General features: G+C 39.7%; 1 protein-coding gene across 2 annotated transcripts in view; it reads right to left on the bottom strand.

The window, feature by feature from the left end:
* Positions 1-15,567, bottom strand: part of LOC130879973 (solute carrier organic anion transporter family member 1A5-like) — a 90,105-nt gene that overhangs the window by 14,178 nt on the left and 60,360 nt on the right. For both annotated transcript variants that reach the window (XM_057778789.1, XM_057778794.1), the window contains exons 7-9: positions 13,934-14,080; positions 9,663-9,761; positions 8,205-8,426 (exon numbers count right to left, since the gene is read on the bottom strand). In XM_057778789.1, coding sequence (XP_057634772.1) covers positions 8,205-8,426; positions 9,663-9,761; positions 13,934-14,080 — 468 coding nt within the window. The remainder of the gene's footprint in view (positions 1-8,204; positions 8,427-9,662; positions 9,762-13,933; positions 14,081-15,567) is intronic.

The following is a 15,567-nucleotide window of genomic DNA, read 5'->3' as shown; positions in this document are numbered from 1 at the left end:
CAGCATTTGTGTTGGACTTCACAACAGGATATGCATTAGAACTACCTGGTGATATCTTCAAACATCCCAATACAAGAGTCTCACTGTATGGAATGTATAACTCACTTAGTGTATGTCAAACACCATCCAACTGGCTTAACTAGAACTCCTCCTTGTTTATAAAACTGAGAGTCAAGTTCGTAGCCTGTCTCTAGTAAATGGACTGGATCTGATCAAAGATAATGAGCTTCACATTTAACAGTCTCTTTCCTTTTCCTGTCTTCATGTTTCCTGGGTTGATTTTCTAATTTTATACTATTCTTCATAAATCACCTAAAATTTTAGAGAGTAAAGTATTAAAAAGGAATGACTTAGAAGTAGAATCAGAGCAGTTTAATAAAAAAGTAAACTCTAGTGGCAAAATCATCTTTATGAATGAGAGGATTATAATCAGAATTCCCAGGAGCTTTTGGAGTCTCTCATGTTTGTTGATATCCTAACCTCCTAATGGAGTCTCCACAATTCATATTGATTGTCTACATTATGCCAAGTTCTTTCCTAGTTTTAAAAATCAGGTTGGCTGGGCTTACCATGCAATTGTGCATAATAATCAATATTAGTTGTTTCAGGAGAAACATTAAATGAGCATGGTTCTCAGAATTTTCAAATCTCTGAATTGGCTCCCAGTGCCCCACCCAAGCCCATCCCCAACCTCCACCTCCCTTTGACTTCACCACGCTTCAGCCACCAACTGGGCAAAGACTCTCTTCTCTACCAGACGCCATTCCAGCTGACAGAAATCCAGTCCCCAACTCAGGCAGAGACCCCCATCTCAACCACAGGTCACACTGACCAGAAGACAAGAGAGTAAACTGCAACCAAGCAATAAAACACCCATTCAACAAAGAAGAACTTCAATATCATCACTTAGACCCATAATTGCCCAAACCTAGATGCCCAGCTGTCAGTATAAGAAATAAGAAAAAACAGTCAAGGAAATGTATCACCCAGAGGCCAGCTATCCTAATACAAGTCTCAAATATTTCAATGCAGCAGAAGCTCAGAAAAATGATGTTAAAAGCAAATTTATGAAGATGTTTGAGTTCCTTAGGGGAAATAAATCCCTTAAGAAAATCAAAAAAAGAAAAAGAAAAGAAAATCAAAACTTAAAGGAAATGAGTAAGTCCCTTAGGGAAAGCCAGGGGTGGAGGAAACAGTTAAAGAAAATGACCCAAGATGGAAATAGAAACGATAAAGAAAACACAAACAGAGGGAGCTCTTGAAGTGAAAAATATAGGTAAGTGCTGTGGTCTGCAGGATTATGCAGTGAAATTTCGGCTGACACTTTAGAAGGCCAGCCCACCGGAAATATGCATTCTGATGGAGACAAGCTCAGACACAAGGTCTTGAGAATACAGCCTTTAGAACAGCAACTGTTCTTGCTGTTGATCCCGTGTGAAGCCATAGCACTGCCCTCTACAGTGGGACTCATTCCAAAACCTCACCCCACTGAGACAGTGTGCCCGTTCTAATGGGAGCTTACCAAATCCAGCTGCACTGGGACTGAATGAGCATGCCATCAAACCAGACTCTGAATGTGGCTGACAATGGGGTCTGACTGAGAAGCCATTGATAAAGGCACTGGGACTTGTTTCTACTGCAGGTACTGGCTTTTTGGGACCCTAGTCTATTTGGATGCAAAGCTTCCTAGGCCTAGATGGGGGGGGGGACCCTTGGACTTCCCACAGGGCAGGATTCCCTGCCCTCTCTTAAGGAGGGAAGGGGAGGGAAGAGAGTGAGTGGGGAAGCCGGAGGGGAATGGGAGGAGTGGAGGAAGTGTAAATTTTTGAATGGAAAAAAAAGCTAGAAATAAAACTATCATTTGATCCAGCTGTTCCACAAAAAAAAAAAAAAAAAAAAAAAAAAAAAAAAAAAAAAAAAAAACCTCAGCAGTGAATTAATCAATTATTAGGCACAATTTCTCCCATGTTCTGGTGTATTGGGTGATTTTTCCTCACACTGTGGGACCCTGGTGTGAAATAAGCCACACAATCATCTCCTTTGTTCTCACAGTCAAATCTCTGCTCCATTTCCTGATATAAACTTAGAATCCAGTTCCCCACAATCATCTTTTATGACAGGACATTTGGGCAGAAGAGTCTTGAAAAAAGATCATAATGGGACCTTCACATATAAGCCTTAGGATGAAATTATGGCATGTCTGGGTCTGTTGATTCCTAGTCCTCGGAGATAAGAACCAAATGCCCTGGATTCACCCTCAACTTATATGGGGAAGTACAACCCCATTTAACCCCACTCTGACCTTAGCAGGCTATTAACTATGCTTACTTTCACTTTGGTTTATTTATACAAGATTTTGGTTTAGGAAATTGTTTGTGTTTTAACCCTGAGAGATAACAGGAAAAAGTTGTTGATCACTTGACCCACTCCAGAAAAAGTTAATCCTTTTCACACAGATGCTGTGGGAACAAAAAACGGCCAATTGGCTGGGGCAGCTGGAAAGTGTCAGGCTCTGGATTTTGTGCTATATACCCACAGATCCCCTTTTGTTCTAACTACTTAGGGCAAAAGATGTAATTCTTAGATTTAAGAGGCCCCCTTTAGCCAGCTAATATTTGGCAAAAATGCTACCGTGAATCGGGCTCCACACTTCTATTTCTGAAGTTTACGCCAGTTGCCATGGCTACCCTGATGCAGTTCCCACAGCTACTGTTCTGCTGAGAGAGAACAGGGAGAGAGACAGCATCACTGCATTTTCCCTGTTTGACATGTATTGATTACAAACTTCTAGCTTAACTAGTCACACTTAGGAATGTAGTGTAGCTCACAAGCTCTCCTTTTCCCTTCTTAGTATTTGAAGCTTATAATTGACCCTTTTGCCTCTTAGACTTACTGGGGCATTTTACAAGGTATGACTCCCTAGAGCCATAAACTAACAGTTACTGTTTTGTGCAGCTCTTTTCTGCTTTATGACCATGAAAAATTCAAGCCTTATAACCTTGATATTGCCAGAGAATTGGTGTCTGTGTGTGTATATAATCTGGAAATTTTGCAGAATGGCAGAACAATAAAGAGGCTAATTCAGAAAAGCACATGAGAAAGAGTTTGCGCTCAGGTAAAGTCCTTTTATGAGTTGTTGCTTCCATTCTGAACCTGAAGAGAGTCTTGGGGCTGGAACTCAAGGTTCTTGTTAGGTAAGTAAACAGGAACTTCATGTTGTAATAGGAGCGGCGGGCTCCCGGCTAGCGGCTAGCTTTACCCGAAATAATTACACAGAAACTGTATTCTTTTAAACACTGTTTTGCCCATTAGTTCTAGCCTCTTATTGACTAATTCTCACAACTTGATTAACCCATTTTTAATAATCTGTGTAGCACCATGAGCTGGTAGCTTACCAGGGAAGATCTTAACCTGTGTCTGTGTCGGGTAGGAGAATCATGGTGACTGCCTGACTCGGCTTTTTTCTCCCAGCATTTTGTTCTGTCTACTCCGCCTATCTAAGCTGCTGTCCTATCAAAAGGGCCAAGGCAGTTTCTTTATTAACCAATGACATATGACCCTCTTCCATCAACTTCAGATGCAAGCATCACCAATGCAATAAAAGAAATAGAAGAGAGAATCCCAGGTGTTGGAAATCTGATAGAAAAAGTAGATACATTGGTTAAAGAGCATGGTAATTCTTTTAAAAAAAAATCCCTGGCACAAAACATCCAGGAAGTCTAGAATACTATGAAAGGACCAAACTTAAGAATAATGGGAATGGAAAAAGAAGAATCCCAGCTCAAAGGCTCAGAAAATATTTTCAACAAAATCATAGAAGAAAATTTGCCTAACCTAAAAAAAAAATGTGTAAAAGAACTTTACAGAACACCAAATAAGTTGGACCAGAAAAGAAAGTTGCCTCACCACATAATAATCAAAACATTAAACATACAGAACAAAGAAAGAATGTTAAAAGCTGGAAGGAAAAAAGAGCAAGTAAAGTAACATATAAAGGCAGATTTATTAGAATTATACCTGACATTTCAATGGAGACTCCAAAAGCCAGAAGGGTTGGAGAGATGTATTGTAGACTCAGAGACAACTGATTCTAGCCAAGACTACTTTACTCAGCAAAAGTTTAAATCACCATAGAAGAAGAAAATAGAATGGAGTCAACTTTAAACAATATTTATCCACAAATCCAGCTCTGCAGAAGGTACTAGAAGGAAAACTCTAACCCAAGAAGATTAACTACACCCATGAAAGCACAGTAAATAAATCACCTCATACAAGCAAAACCAAAAGAAGGGAAACACACACATACCATCACCATCACCATCATCAACAACCTAACAATCATTTGCCTTTGATATCTCTCAATATCAACGGACTCAACCCCTCAATAAAAAACACAGACTAACAGAATGATCCACCCTCTTTTGTATGCAAGAAACATAACTCAACATCAAAGATAGATATTACCTTAGTAAAGGTCTGGGAAAGATTTTTTAAGCAAATAAACCTAAGAAACAAGCTGGGATAGCCATTAAAATATCTAGAAAAACAGGCTTCAAAGCAAAGTTAATCAAGATAGATGGGAAATGACACCTTATACTCCTCAAAGGAAAAATCCACCAAGATGATCGTTCAATTCTCGATATCTATGCCCTAAATGCCAGGGCAATGTTTGTAAAAGAAACACTACTAAAGTTAAAATCACACATTGGCCATCATACATTGATAGTGGGATACTTCAATACCCTATTCTAACCAAAAGAGAGGTCATTCAGACAAAAGATAAACAGAGACATACTGGCACTTAAAGGTATTTATGAACCAAATAGACGTAAAGTTTCGCCCAAACACAAATAATTAACCTTCTTAGCACTTCATAAAATTGATCACATATTCAGCCACCAAGAAAGTCTCAACAGATACAAGAAAGTTGAAACAACTCCAGCTTCCCTATCAAACTACCAAGGATTAAAGCTGGATTTCAACAATAACAGAAATAGGAGAAATCCTATAAACTCATGGAAACTGAACAACTCTCTACTGAATGACTACTTACTGGGCCAAGGCAGAAAAAAAAAGAAATTAAAGGCTTCCTTGAGTCAAAGAAAATGAGTATACAACATACCCCAAACTTATGGGACACAATGAAAGTGGTAGAAGAGGGAAATTATATAGCATTATGTGGCTGCAAAAAGAAATGGGAAAAATCTCATACTAGCAACTCAACAGTACACATGAAAGCTCTAAAAACAGAAGCAGCTTTATTCATAACAGACAGAAACTACAAACAGCCTAGATGTCTCTCAACCAAAGAATGGGTAAAGAAGATGCAGAACATTTATGCATTGGAATATTACTCACCTGTTTTTAAAAATGACATCATGAAATTTGAAGGAAAATGCATGGAACTAGAAAAAAATCATCCTGAGTAAGGTAATCCAGACTTAGAAAGACAAGCACGGCATGCAGTCACTTATAAGTAGATATTAGCTGTTGAGTCAATTAGGATCATACTACAATCCACAGACACAGAAAGGCTAAGTAACAAGGAACTCTAGTGGGGATTAGTGGACCGTAGGAAGGGAAAATAGAATCAGTTTTGCAAGTAGACTGGGGTGTGTTGGTGGAGGCTGCTTGTTCATTCCCAGTTACCCTGATCTGAAATAATCACACAAAAACTGTTATTTGCAATACTGTTTGGCCAATACTTAAGCATATTTCTAGCTAGCTCTTACATCTTAAATTAACCCATTTCTATTATTTTATACTTTACCATGACAAGGTTCCACTATGTCTGACTCCTGTGGCAGCTACATGGCTTCTTTTTATTTAAACAGAAAAGGGGAGGTGATGTAGGATTCCTTTCTGTATGCTATGATTGTTTTATTGGCATTGGATAATAAAAAAACTGATTTTAGCCAATGATTTAGAATATAGACATGCTGGGAAAGATATAGAGAGAGAGTAGGCAGAGTCAGGGAGAAGCCATGTAGCCACCACAGGAGACAGACGCCAGATGCCAATAGACCACAACCACATGGTGATACACAGATTAATAGAAATGGGTTAATTTAAGATGTAAGAGCTATCTAGAAATATGCATAAGCTAATAGGCCAAACAGTATTATAATTAATACAGTTACTGTTAGATTATTTTGGATCTGGGCAGCTAGAAATAGACAAGCATCCATTGACTACAAGGGTGAGTGCTAATAAGAACAGGAGGGGTCAGGTGAGAGGTGGTAATAGAGGGAGAGCACATGGGAGAAATGACTGGAATTGGAGGTCATTTGATTGGGTGATATGGAAACAGAGTCCTTTAGAAACTTTTAGGATTATAAGAAGGTGATTCTAAGTGAAGATTCCAAGTAAAGGAGGATTCAGAGTATGAACCAGGTATCCTCTGTAAACAGGCTTCCAGAGGTGGAACTCAGACAACCCAGCCACAGACCCATCACCTTTCATCTATCCCACCTGAATGATGGGGTAAGACACTGGAACAGAACCTTTTAAAATCGTCACCCAATGACTAATCAAATTTGAGATCCACATCACTAATGGGAGCCCGTGCTCAATACAGCCTGGATGAATAGGAATAGGAAGCTGAATACCCAAAGATTTATGATAGAAAAAAATCAACAAAATGATTGCTAATGCTATTCTTATATACTCATAAATCTGTGCCTAGCAAAATCATCATCAAAGGGGCTTCCCACCAGCAGCTGATGGGGACAAACACAAAGCGCCCGAATAGAAGTCTCCATTAGATCCTTCCCCTTGGAGCTTGGGGAAGCTCACTGAAGAGGGAGAAAAGGAAATGTAAGAGACAAAATGGCCAAGGACACCAGGAAAGCACAGCCCACAGATTTCAGTTAAGTAGGGCTCATAGGGGCTCACAGCGATGGAAGCAGCAATCACAGCATGCATGGATCTGCACTAGTTCATCTGCATATATGTTATGGCTGTTCACTTGGTATTTTTGTGTGGCTCCTAACAGTGGGAGTTCACGTGTCTATGACCCTTTTGTCTGCTCTCGTGAATTGTTTCCTCCTAGGTTGTCTCGGGTAGCCTTGATGTGCAGGTTTGTGCCTAGTCTCATTATATCTTTTATGCTGTGTTTACTGGCTATCCCAGGGAGGCCTGATTTTTTTTTCTGAAGGGAAACAAAGATCTTTTGGGAGAAGGGGGCACTGGAGGAAGGGAGGAAGGGAAAACTGTGATCAAAAAATACTGAAGATAAAAACTTAAATTAAAATTGTTATGTTGATCTGGCAGACCACACAGTGGCACAAAAATCAGTATTAGTGCTCTCAGGAGAATCATTAATATGATCACAATTCTGAGAATGTTCAAGGCTCTGAACTGGATGCCAGTGACTGGCTCTTCAGCTGTGGTCCATAGAGCTTAAGGTAAATGTGCAGTTGTTCGTGGCCCATCATAATATCAAATATGTTATGAGTAATGAAGGAAATAGCAATATTGACAATAAAAGTGCTCCCCACAGTGGTCTGCACCAGAACAGCCCAGAAAACCAAGAATATAATGTAATTAACCTCCTGCACTAACCCAGCTCTCTTGAGAATACTAGACACACAGCTGGGAACTTAGTGCCAAGGTTCAGGTATGGGCAGTCTTGACCACTCAGCTTCTCACAGATGCACCACTGCTCTGCACCAGAAGTTAATAACATTCTTGCTTGTTTTCCAGCACTCTGCTCCTTAGGGAACAGTTCTCCTGTAAACTATCATACACCTTCAAATACAGAAGATCATATCATCTCTCAGGAATTCTCCTCCAGCCTTAACTTCAAGGATGCTCACAGCTAAACTGACATTTTTCTTATCAAACTACACTGTTACCATAGCACAGATATTTCTCTTACATTATGTTTAGGCTGAATTTCTGGTTATTCCTGTCTTTTAACTGGAACTAATATTTTGTGTAAAATGGGCTTTTCAAAACAGAAGGGAAAATTGTATTTGCTCAATTGAGTGGCCAGATTGACGAATTTTCCATAAAGTCTAATCTAAGATGTGCTGTTTACAAATTATGTGATTTGTTTCCAAGCAGTAACTTGGGAAGAAGTTTAAGGCATCTGAGTAGGGACCATTAGTGACAAACCATCTTAACTCAGCACAGCAGGCACATGCTCCACCACCTGCAGACCCATCTAAACCAAATACAGGGGTTAAGTTTTTCCTGTTTGCCTTTAGTGATTCCACGTTTTTCCTCCTTGGCTTTTTCTTGGTGTTTCTCTTCTTTGTCGCTTTTAGTCACATCTGCATTATCCTCTAATCCTTCCTTTGGGAGTGTTTTGGGAAAAAAGAAAAAGGGGATGCTGGTCAGGATATTCACTCCTGCACAGATCAAAAAGCCGACCCACCAAGCACCGACCCAGCGTGTATCAGTGGGAGATATGGTCAGGTCATCTGTGGAAAAATACAAATATTTTGTTAGCTTGCATCATTCCTTCCTGGGTAAACTGTAAAAAATTATTAAAATCATAATCCATCTAAACACAAAATTTTATATCATTTGTAAACCCATCACACCTTAGTTATTCCTCTTATTTGGGCCTTGAGCTTGTCATTATCTGCCTCTGCTTCCTAAATGCTGGGATTACAAGCATCTGCTACCCCCTGGGTGAGTTCAGACCTATAGAAATAGTGTCTGAGGTTGATCAATTGGGTGAAGTTGAAATTAAGTAACAAGGAAAAGTTCTAGATTGCTACATGGCATAATAGTTAAAACTTTATTTTAAAAAGATAGAAAAATATGTGCAGCATATTTAAGATACCAGCATTAACTTGATATATTCATATCTCAAAACATCACAGTGGGTGAAGAAGTTGGACAGGAGAAACAGTTCAGTGGCTAAGAGTTATTGCTGCTCTTGCAGCGGTCCTGAGTTCTATTCCTACCACCCACATGGGGTCTTACTACTGCCTGTAACTCTGATTTCAGGTCATCTGAAGTCCTCTTCTGACCTCAGCAGGCACCCTCACACATTGCATACAAACACACAGTCATACACACACACACACACACACACACACACACACACATATATATATATATATATATATATATATATATATATATATATATATATATATATATAAAGTCATTACTGCTTGTAGCTCTGATTTCAGGAAATGTGAAACCCTCTTCTGCTCTCAGCAGGCACCCACACACAGTGCATACACACACACAATCATACAATGCCCCAAAAAAATAATAAAACATCACACTGTATCCAGTTTTTTTATGGTTTGTGAGTGTTTTAAAATATTAACTAATTTTTATTTAGCAGTGTAGGTGTATATTTTCCAGCAGTAAATGAGTACTTCTGTCTGTCCTGTAAAACTTTACAAACTGGTGCTTGTCACATAACAGAAAGATCTGTTCTGTTAACCACAGTGACTGCTTCATTGAGAAAAACCTATGTAAGTAAATCTTCTGAGACCAAACATACGGCTGCAGTATGGTGGGAGAATGGTGGACTTTTGTTCCGAAGGTGACATTTTATCCTTACCACACTTCTCTTAGGTCTGCAAGTAGTGATAATTTCCCTAATTGAAGATCAAAGGAGGCAGTGTGTAGCAATCTGGAACATTCTTTTGCATTCTAGCGAATGGACTGTATAAATAAAATTATTGTGTTACCTATATTCACAGACCCAGTGTCTACATAAAGTTTTGCACAGAAGGAACCCAACATAAGTCCAATCAAAGGGCCGATGATCATTCCTGTTTCTAAAATCCCTGAAAGTAAACAAAGACAGGAAGTTACATGACCACACTTAAATTTGCTTACACACAAAAAAAAGCCTTAAGATTGAGTTGTTTCTAATATTAGATTTCTTTTCCTTCCTTTACACAGTTGGATAGCAAATCCAATAGTCTAAGCAAGTGTTCTACATGTGAGCTACATTCTCCCACTACCTCAAATACTTTTATATTAAACATATAAAAATTAATCTTGGTCTGTATCTTACACTTACTTAGTTGTTACATGCACATATTTGTGATGCATGTACATGTACTGGTTTCTATAATATTAGGAAGGAAGGTCCCATTGTTTCAATATAGAATGTTTCCCAGAAGCTCATGTGTGACAGACTTGTTTCGCAGAGGGCACCACTGAATTTTAATGGGACCCTACCGAGGCAGGGCATGAATTTGGGTCTTCAGGTCATCCGGAGTACAACCATCACCCCTATTCCTGCCAGAACCCATTGACTGAAGAGCTACACTTCAGGATCCCTATCACAGATTTTAAGAGTCCTCTTCAATGGCTTCCTCTTTAGATGGTTTCTCTTCTTTTGGGGGAGGAGTAGTTCTAGGGAAAAGAGATTGTCACAGAAGTCTTCTATGTCTCTCATTCTCAACTGTTAGTCTTCAGCCATCAACACCAATGCAAAAGAAGCTTTCTTACCCTGTATAGTCTGTGGCAGCATGGATTGTGGTAATGTTTTGTTTGTGCTTTAACAAATAAAGCTTGCCTGAAGATCAGAGTAGAATTAGCCATATTAGTTAGCCATAGAGGCCTGGCAGTGGTGGCACACACCTTTAATCACAGCACTTGGGAAGCAGAGGCAGGTGGATCTCTGTGAATTCAAGGCTACCCTGGGTTATACAAGATTGATCCAGTCTAAAAGAGAAAGAGAGTCAAGCGGTTGTAGCTCACACCTTTAATCCCAGTTCTTGGGAGTCACATGTCTTTAATCCCAGCACTAGGGACTAGAGACAGAGGGATATGGCTAAGCAGAGAGAGGACTATAAGGCAGGAGGAGATAGGAGCTGAAGGCATTCAGTCTGAGAACTTATAGAAACAGGATACCCTATTTTGTTTGGGGATTTCATAGAGGTAAGAGCTAGTGCCTGGCTGTTTTGCTTCTCTAATCTTTCAGCTTTCACCCCTTAATATCTGACACGGGTTTTTTTTATTACTATTAATACCAATTAGAGTTCACAACAGTGGATCATCAACTTCCATATAGTTTATGGTGGTAGTACAGATCAGAATCATAACCAATATAGCTCTCAGAAGAAGCATGGAACACAGACACCATCATGACCCTCAGTGGCAGCACAGGCCACAGACAGCAACATGACCAGAGGTAACATGAGCCAAGGACACCAACATGACTTCAGTAGGTAACACAGACCACAAACATCAACATGGCTAATAGCAGAAGCACAGACAATGAACATCACATGGCCTTGGGCAGCAACATGGATTACAGACACCATCATGTAGCCTCCTGCAGCAACAGGGCCCATAGATATCCAAATGACCTTTAGTGGTAAAACAGGCCGCAGGCATCCTCAGGGACCCTGGCTGCAGGGAAAACATGGAAAACATCATAGCCCTTCTTGGCAAGAGGGACCATAGACATCAACATGGCCACAGATGGCAAGATGGACCATAGACATCAACATGACTGACGAAGGAGGGTAATCTTTCTATCTGTTGTTTCATTGGGTAATTAATAAAGAAAACTGCTTGGCCTTTGATAGGACAGAAAATTAGGTAGGCAGAGTAGACAGAACAGAATTCTGGGAGAAAGAAAGCTGAGTCAGGCAGTCGCCATGATTCTCCGGCCAGACACAGACACAGGTTAAGATCCTCCCTGGTAAGCCACCAGCTCGTGGTGCTACACAGAATATTAGAAATGGGTTAGATCAATATGTAAGAGCTAGCCAATAAGGGGCTGAAACTAATGGGCCAAGCAGTGTTTAAAAGAATACAATTTCCGTGTAATTATCTCGGGTATAAAGCTAGCCATGTGGGTGGCCGGGTGCCAGGAATTTAGCCCACCGCTCCTATTACAACACATGACCTCCATGGGCAGCTTGGAACCTGAAGATCTTTCAGGGAGTCCCATTCCAGAAAAAGAACCATTCTCCATTTTTGACATCCTGTCATTATTCAGAGTCTGGGACATCCCACAGCTGGGCAGCATATTAGGGGATATTACTTAGGAGATGCATAGGGTTCCTATGATAATTTTAAGTAGTAATATCAAGAAAATGAACTTGGATATTTGTCAGAACTATTAAGAACCCTATCTAGGCTGAACAGTTATAAGGAAGAAAACTGTATCACTAACTTCATAGAGAAGCAGGATGCAGAGTCCCAAGTAGAAAGAGAGAACAGAAGGAAAATAAGAAATCACTTGCTGAACGTGGCTGAGAAGACATGATTAAAGCCATGTTTGGTGAAGCTTAAACTGAAAGACTGTTTATGAGATACAACAAGAGAAAAACACTACAAAGCCAGGCAGATGGCTGATGTGGGATGTCCTTCGGTATATGTGTTGTTTTTATAAACAAAGCTTTTCAGATTTGCCAGTGGCTTAGCAGAGTAAAACCAGGTGAAAAATCCAAACAGAGATATCTAGAGAGAGTAGGCAGAGTCAAGCAAACATCAGCCAGCCACCAAGTAAACAAGACATATAGAAAATGAGGTAATGCCACAGCCATGTGGCTTTTCATAGACTAATAGAAATGGATTAATTTAAGATGTAAGAGCTAGCTAGAAATATGCCTGAGCTGTTAACCAGACAGTATTATAATTAATATAGTTTTGTGTGACTATTCAGGTCTGGGTGCCAAGGAAACAAAACTACAGTCTCTGTTTACAGATGGCAAAGGCCCTTGTGCATTAAACCTGGCCCAAAGATTCCAGTTCAGTCCCCAGGCCAACTACTAAAAGCTGTCTTCTGATCACCATAATTTAATGCAAATTGACATGTATACATACGGGGGAGAGAGAGAGAGAGAGAGAGAGAGAGAGAGAGAGAGAGAGAGAGAATGGGAATAGTGGCATTTTAATCAATTGTATTTTAATAAATAAATCTTGCTTGAAGATTTGAGAGGAAAACAGCACACTGGTCAGTCTTACAGATTAGGCAGTGGTAACATACACCTTTAATCCCAGTAGCCCTAGTTGGTCATGGAAACTGGGCAGTGTATGCCTTTAATTCCAGTGGTCCACACCTTTAATCCCAGCCTCAGAGAGAATTATAAAATGAGAGGAGCCAGCTCTGTCTCGGTCTCATTCTGCGATTCCTGGAGGCAAGAACACCATTTTGGACTGAGGTCTGATAAAAGCCAGTGACCGACTGCTTTGCTTTTGGGGTCTTCAGGCTGAAACCCAATTTTAGTCTCTGAGTTTTTATTAATCATGTATCAGAGAGAGAGAGAGAGAGAGTTAAAAATACAAAACTATATTTTAAAATACTACAGACACAAAATGGCCAATATTGAAGTCATAATAACTTATAGATGAAATAATGAGAACCTAAGAGCAAAGGAATAGATAAAAAAGAATGGATTTATGGAAGACTTTCCAGGAAATACTGGTGAATCTCTAGCAGTTTAAAGGTAGTGCAGCAGCATCACAGGAGTATCGGGTCCGTAGATCAGATGGATCTCCAATAGTGAGAGTAACTTGATAAAGTAGTTTGTCTAGAGCTATCATTTAATTCTCCCATTGAACATTCTTATGAACTCTGCTCATGGTTCTGGAAAGCACAAAGCATCTAGATCAATGACTGATCTCTACCCTCTCAGAACGGTTAATTTTCAAACTTACTGTGGCAGTTTAAAAGAAAATGGCTCCCAAAGGGAGTAGCACTATTTGAAAGTGTAGCCTTGTTGGAGTAGGTATGGTCTTGTTAGATGAAGTGTGTCACTGTGGAGGTGAGCTTTGAGGTCTCATATACACTTAAGATGCCCAGCGAGACAGTCTACTTCCCTGCATATCAACATGATATCAGCATATATCAGCTCCTTTTCCAGCACCGTGTCTGCCCACACACCAACATGATGATGATGGACTAAACCTCTGAAAATGTTTTTCTTTTAAAAGAGTTGTCATGTTCTTGGTGTCCCATCACAGCAATAGAAATCCTAACTAAGACACTTACCAATGTATAAAGGGGAGTTTTCAGATTTGGCAAAATCTTCAATGTAGGAAATACCCAAGGGCATGATGGGAGTTTCACCAATTCCACGGATAATATTTCCCACTACTACATATATCCACATTAATGATTTAATTTCTTTCACACATTCTGCATGAAAAAAAGATAAAATTCGTGAATATTTTGACAGTCAAGTGTTACTGACAATTAATTCAAAAATTTCTGTAAGCCTTTCTCAGGTCACAAGTCCAGGTGACCAGTCAGTGACTTGCCTTACTTACTATGCTATCTGCATCTGTAAGTCACCCTACTACTTACTTTGGAAGAATACTTAGCAATAGAGTATAAGTGCTATGCTGGAGACATTTCCCACTTGGGTGGAAAGATGACTCTACAGATAAATACCTCTTCCCAATTCCGTGTTTAGTGACAACACGTTGGTTGTGAGAATTTACACTAAAGAAATAGGAAAAGAGAAAGAATTAGGACTTTTCTTCACATCAGGGACTCAGTTTTCCACAAATCAATGGACCCAGTAAGTTCATGTGTGCACTGCCTCATGTCTCCACAGCTTTGAGGAAGGAAAGCAAAGCATGCATGTGCATATATCTCTGACAATTGATGCTGTACTGTCACAACACAGAGAAGACTGATAGAAGTTGAATAACATTGTAGAAACTAAATATTTTAACTGAGTATTAATCATATTTTGAGAGGGTTTTTTTTGATCTTTTACTATCAATCAAATATTCCAATGAATCGAGTAGCAGATAATCAGTAGAACAACTCAAACTAGGCCAACTGGACTTGAAAGGCAAAAGGAGAAATCTTTGAAGGTTTGCACACACCTTCCAAGTTTGTTTTAAGCTAAATGAATTTCCACTCCCTAGGGAAGCTTGGCATTGTGTTTTCAGGGAAGTGAAGGACAATATACTCGAGCTGCAGACAGGTCAGGGGTTGCCCACATAAATGTCCTAAACACAACAGGATCATGAGGTCTAACTGTTACTTATGTCTGATTAAAGTAAAATCAGTTTTCATTTCTATGTATTCAGATTCTTATCTTTGATAAGCATGATGATTTCTGTCTACAGATCACAAGGAGACTCTCAACCCTTTTCTGGGGTAGAAGTGAAAGCATCAGACACTGGAAGACTCAAGTACTTTCCTGGTGCTCTGTACATGAGGAGATTTTTAACTTATCCACCAATATGCAAGAAGAACAAGGGGTGGATTTCCAAAGGTCAGTTCAGGAAGTGAGAATAGGCTAGCATGGAGGTCACTGCTTCATGGTGTTTGCTTAGATTTCTGTGGCTCAGAGCATCAGAGATGGCTACTCTTTGACTCTCTTATTTTTTTCTACAGACTCTCTGAGAACAGTGACAATCTAAACCTTGGAGACTGCTGAAAATTTTGTGGCATGGATCTAGCATAAAATGGAGAATTTCTGGTCTGAGGTGATCGTGCTGACACAGTCCCAGACTGAATGTTCAGAAGATGTGTTGGGTTCTTTGGCACATGTGACTTTAAAAATAATTTTGAAAAGTTTATGTAAATGTGTGTACAGACGTTTATGATCATATGTGCACCTTATGTGTACAGGTATCCAAGAGGGCTAGAAGAGGTCACCCAATTCT

This window comes from Chionomys nivalis, chromosome 1 (genome assembly GCF_950005125.1).
Source record: "Chionomys nivalis chromosome 1, mChiNiv1.1, whole genome shotgun sequence".
NCBI classification, from domain to species: domain Eukaryota; kingdom Metazoa; phylum Chordata; class Mammalia; order Rodentia; family Cricetidae; genus Chionomys; species Chionomys nivalis.
The sequence above is the reverse complement of the archived record's forward strand: the minus strand, read 5'-3'. Positions and strand labels throughout refer to the sequence as shown.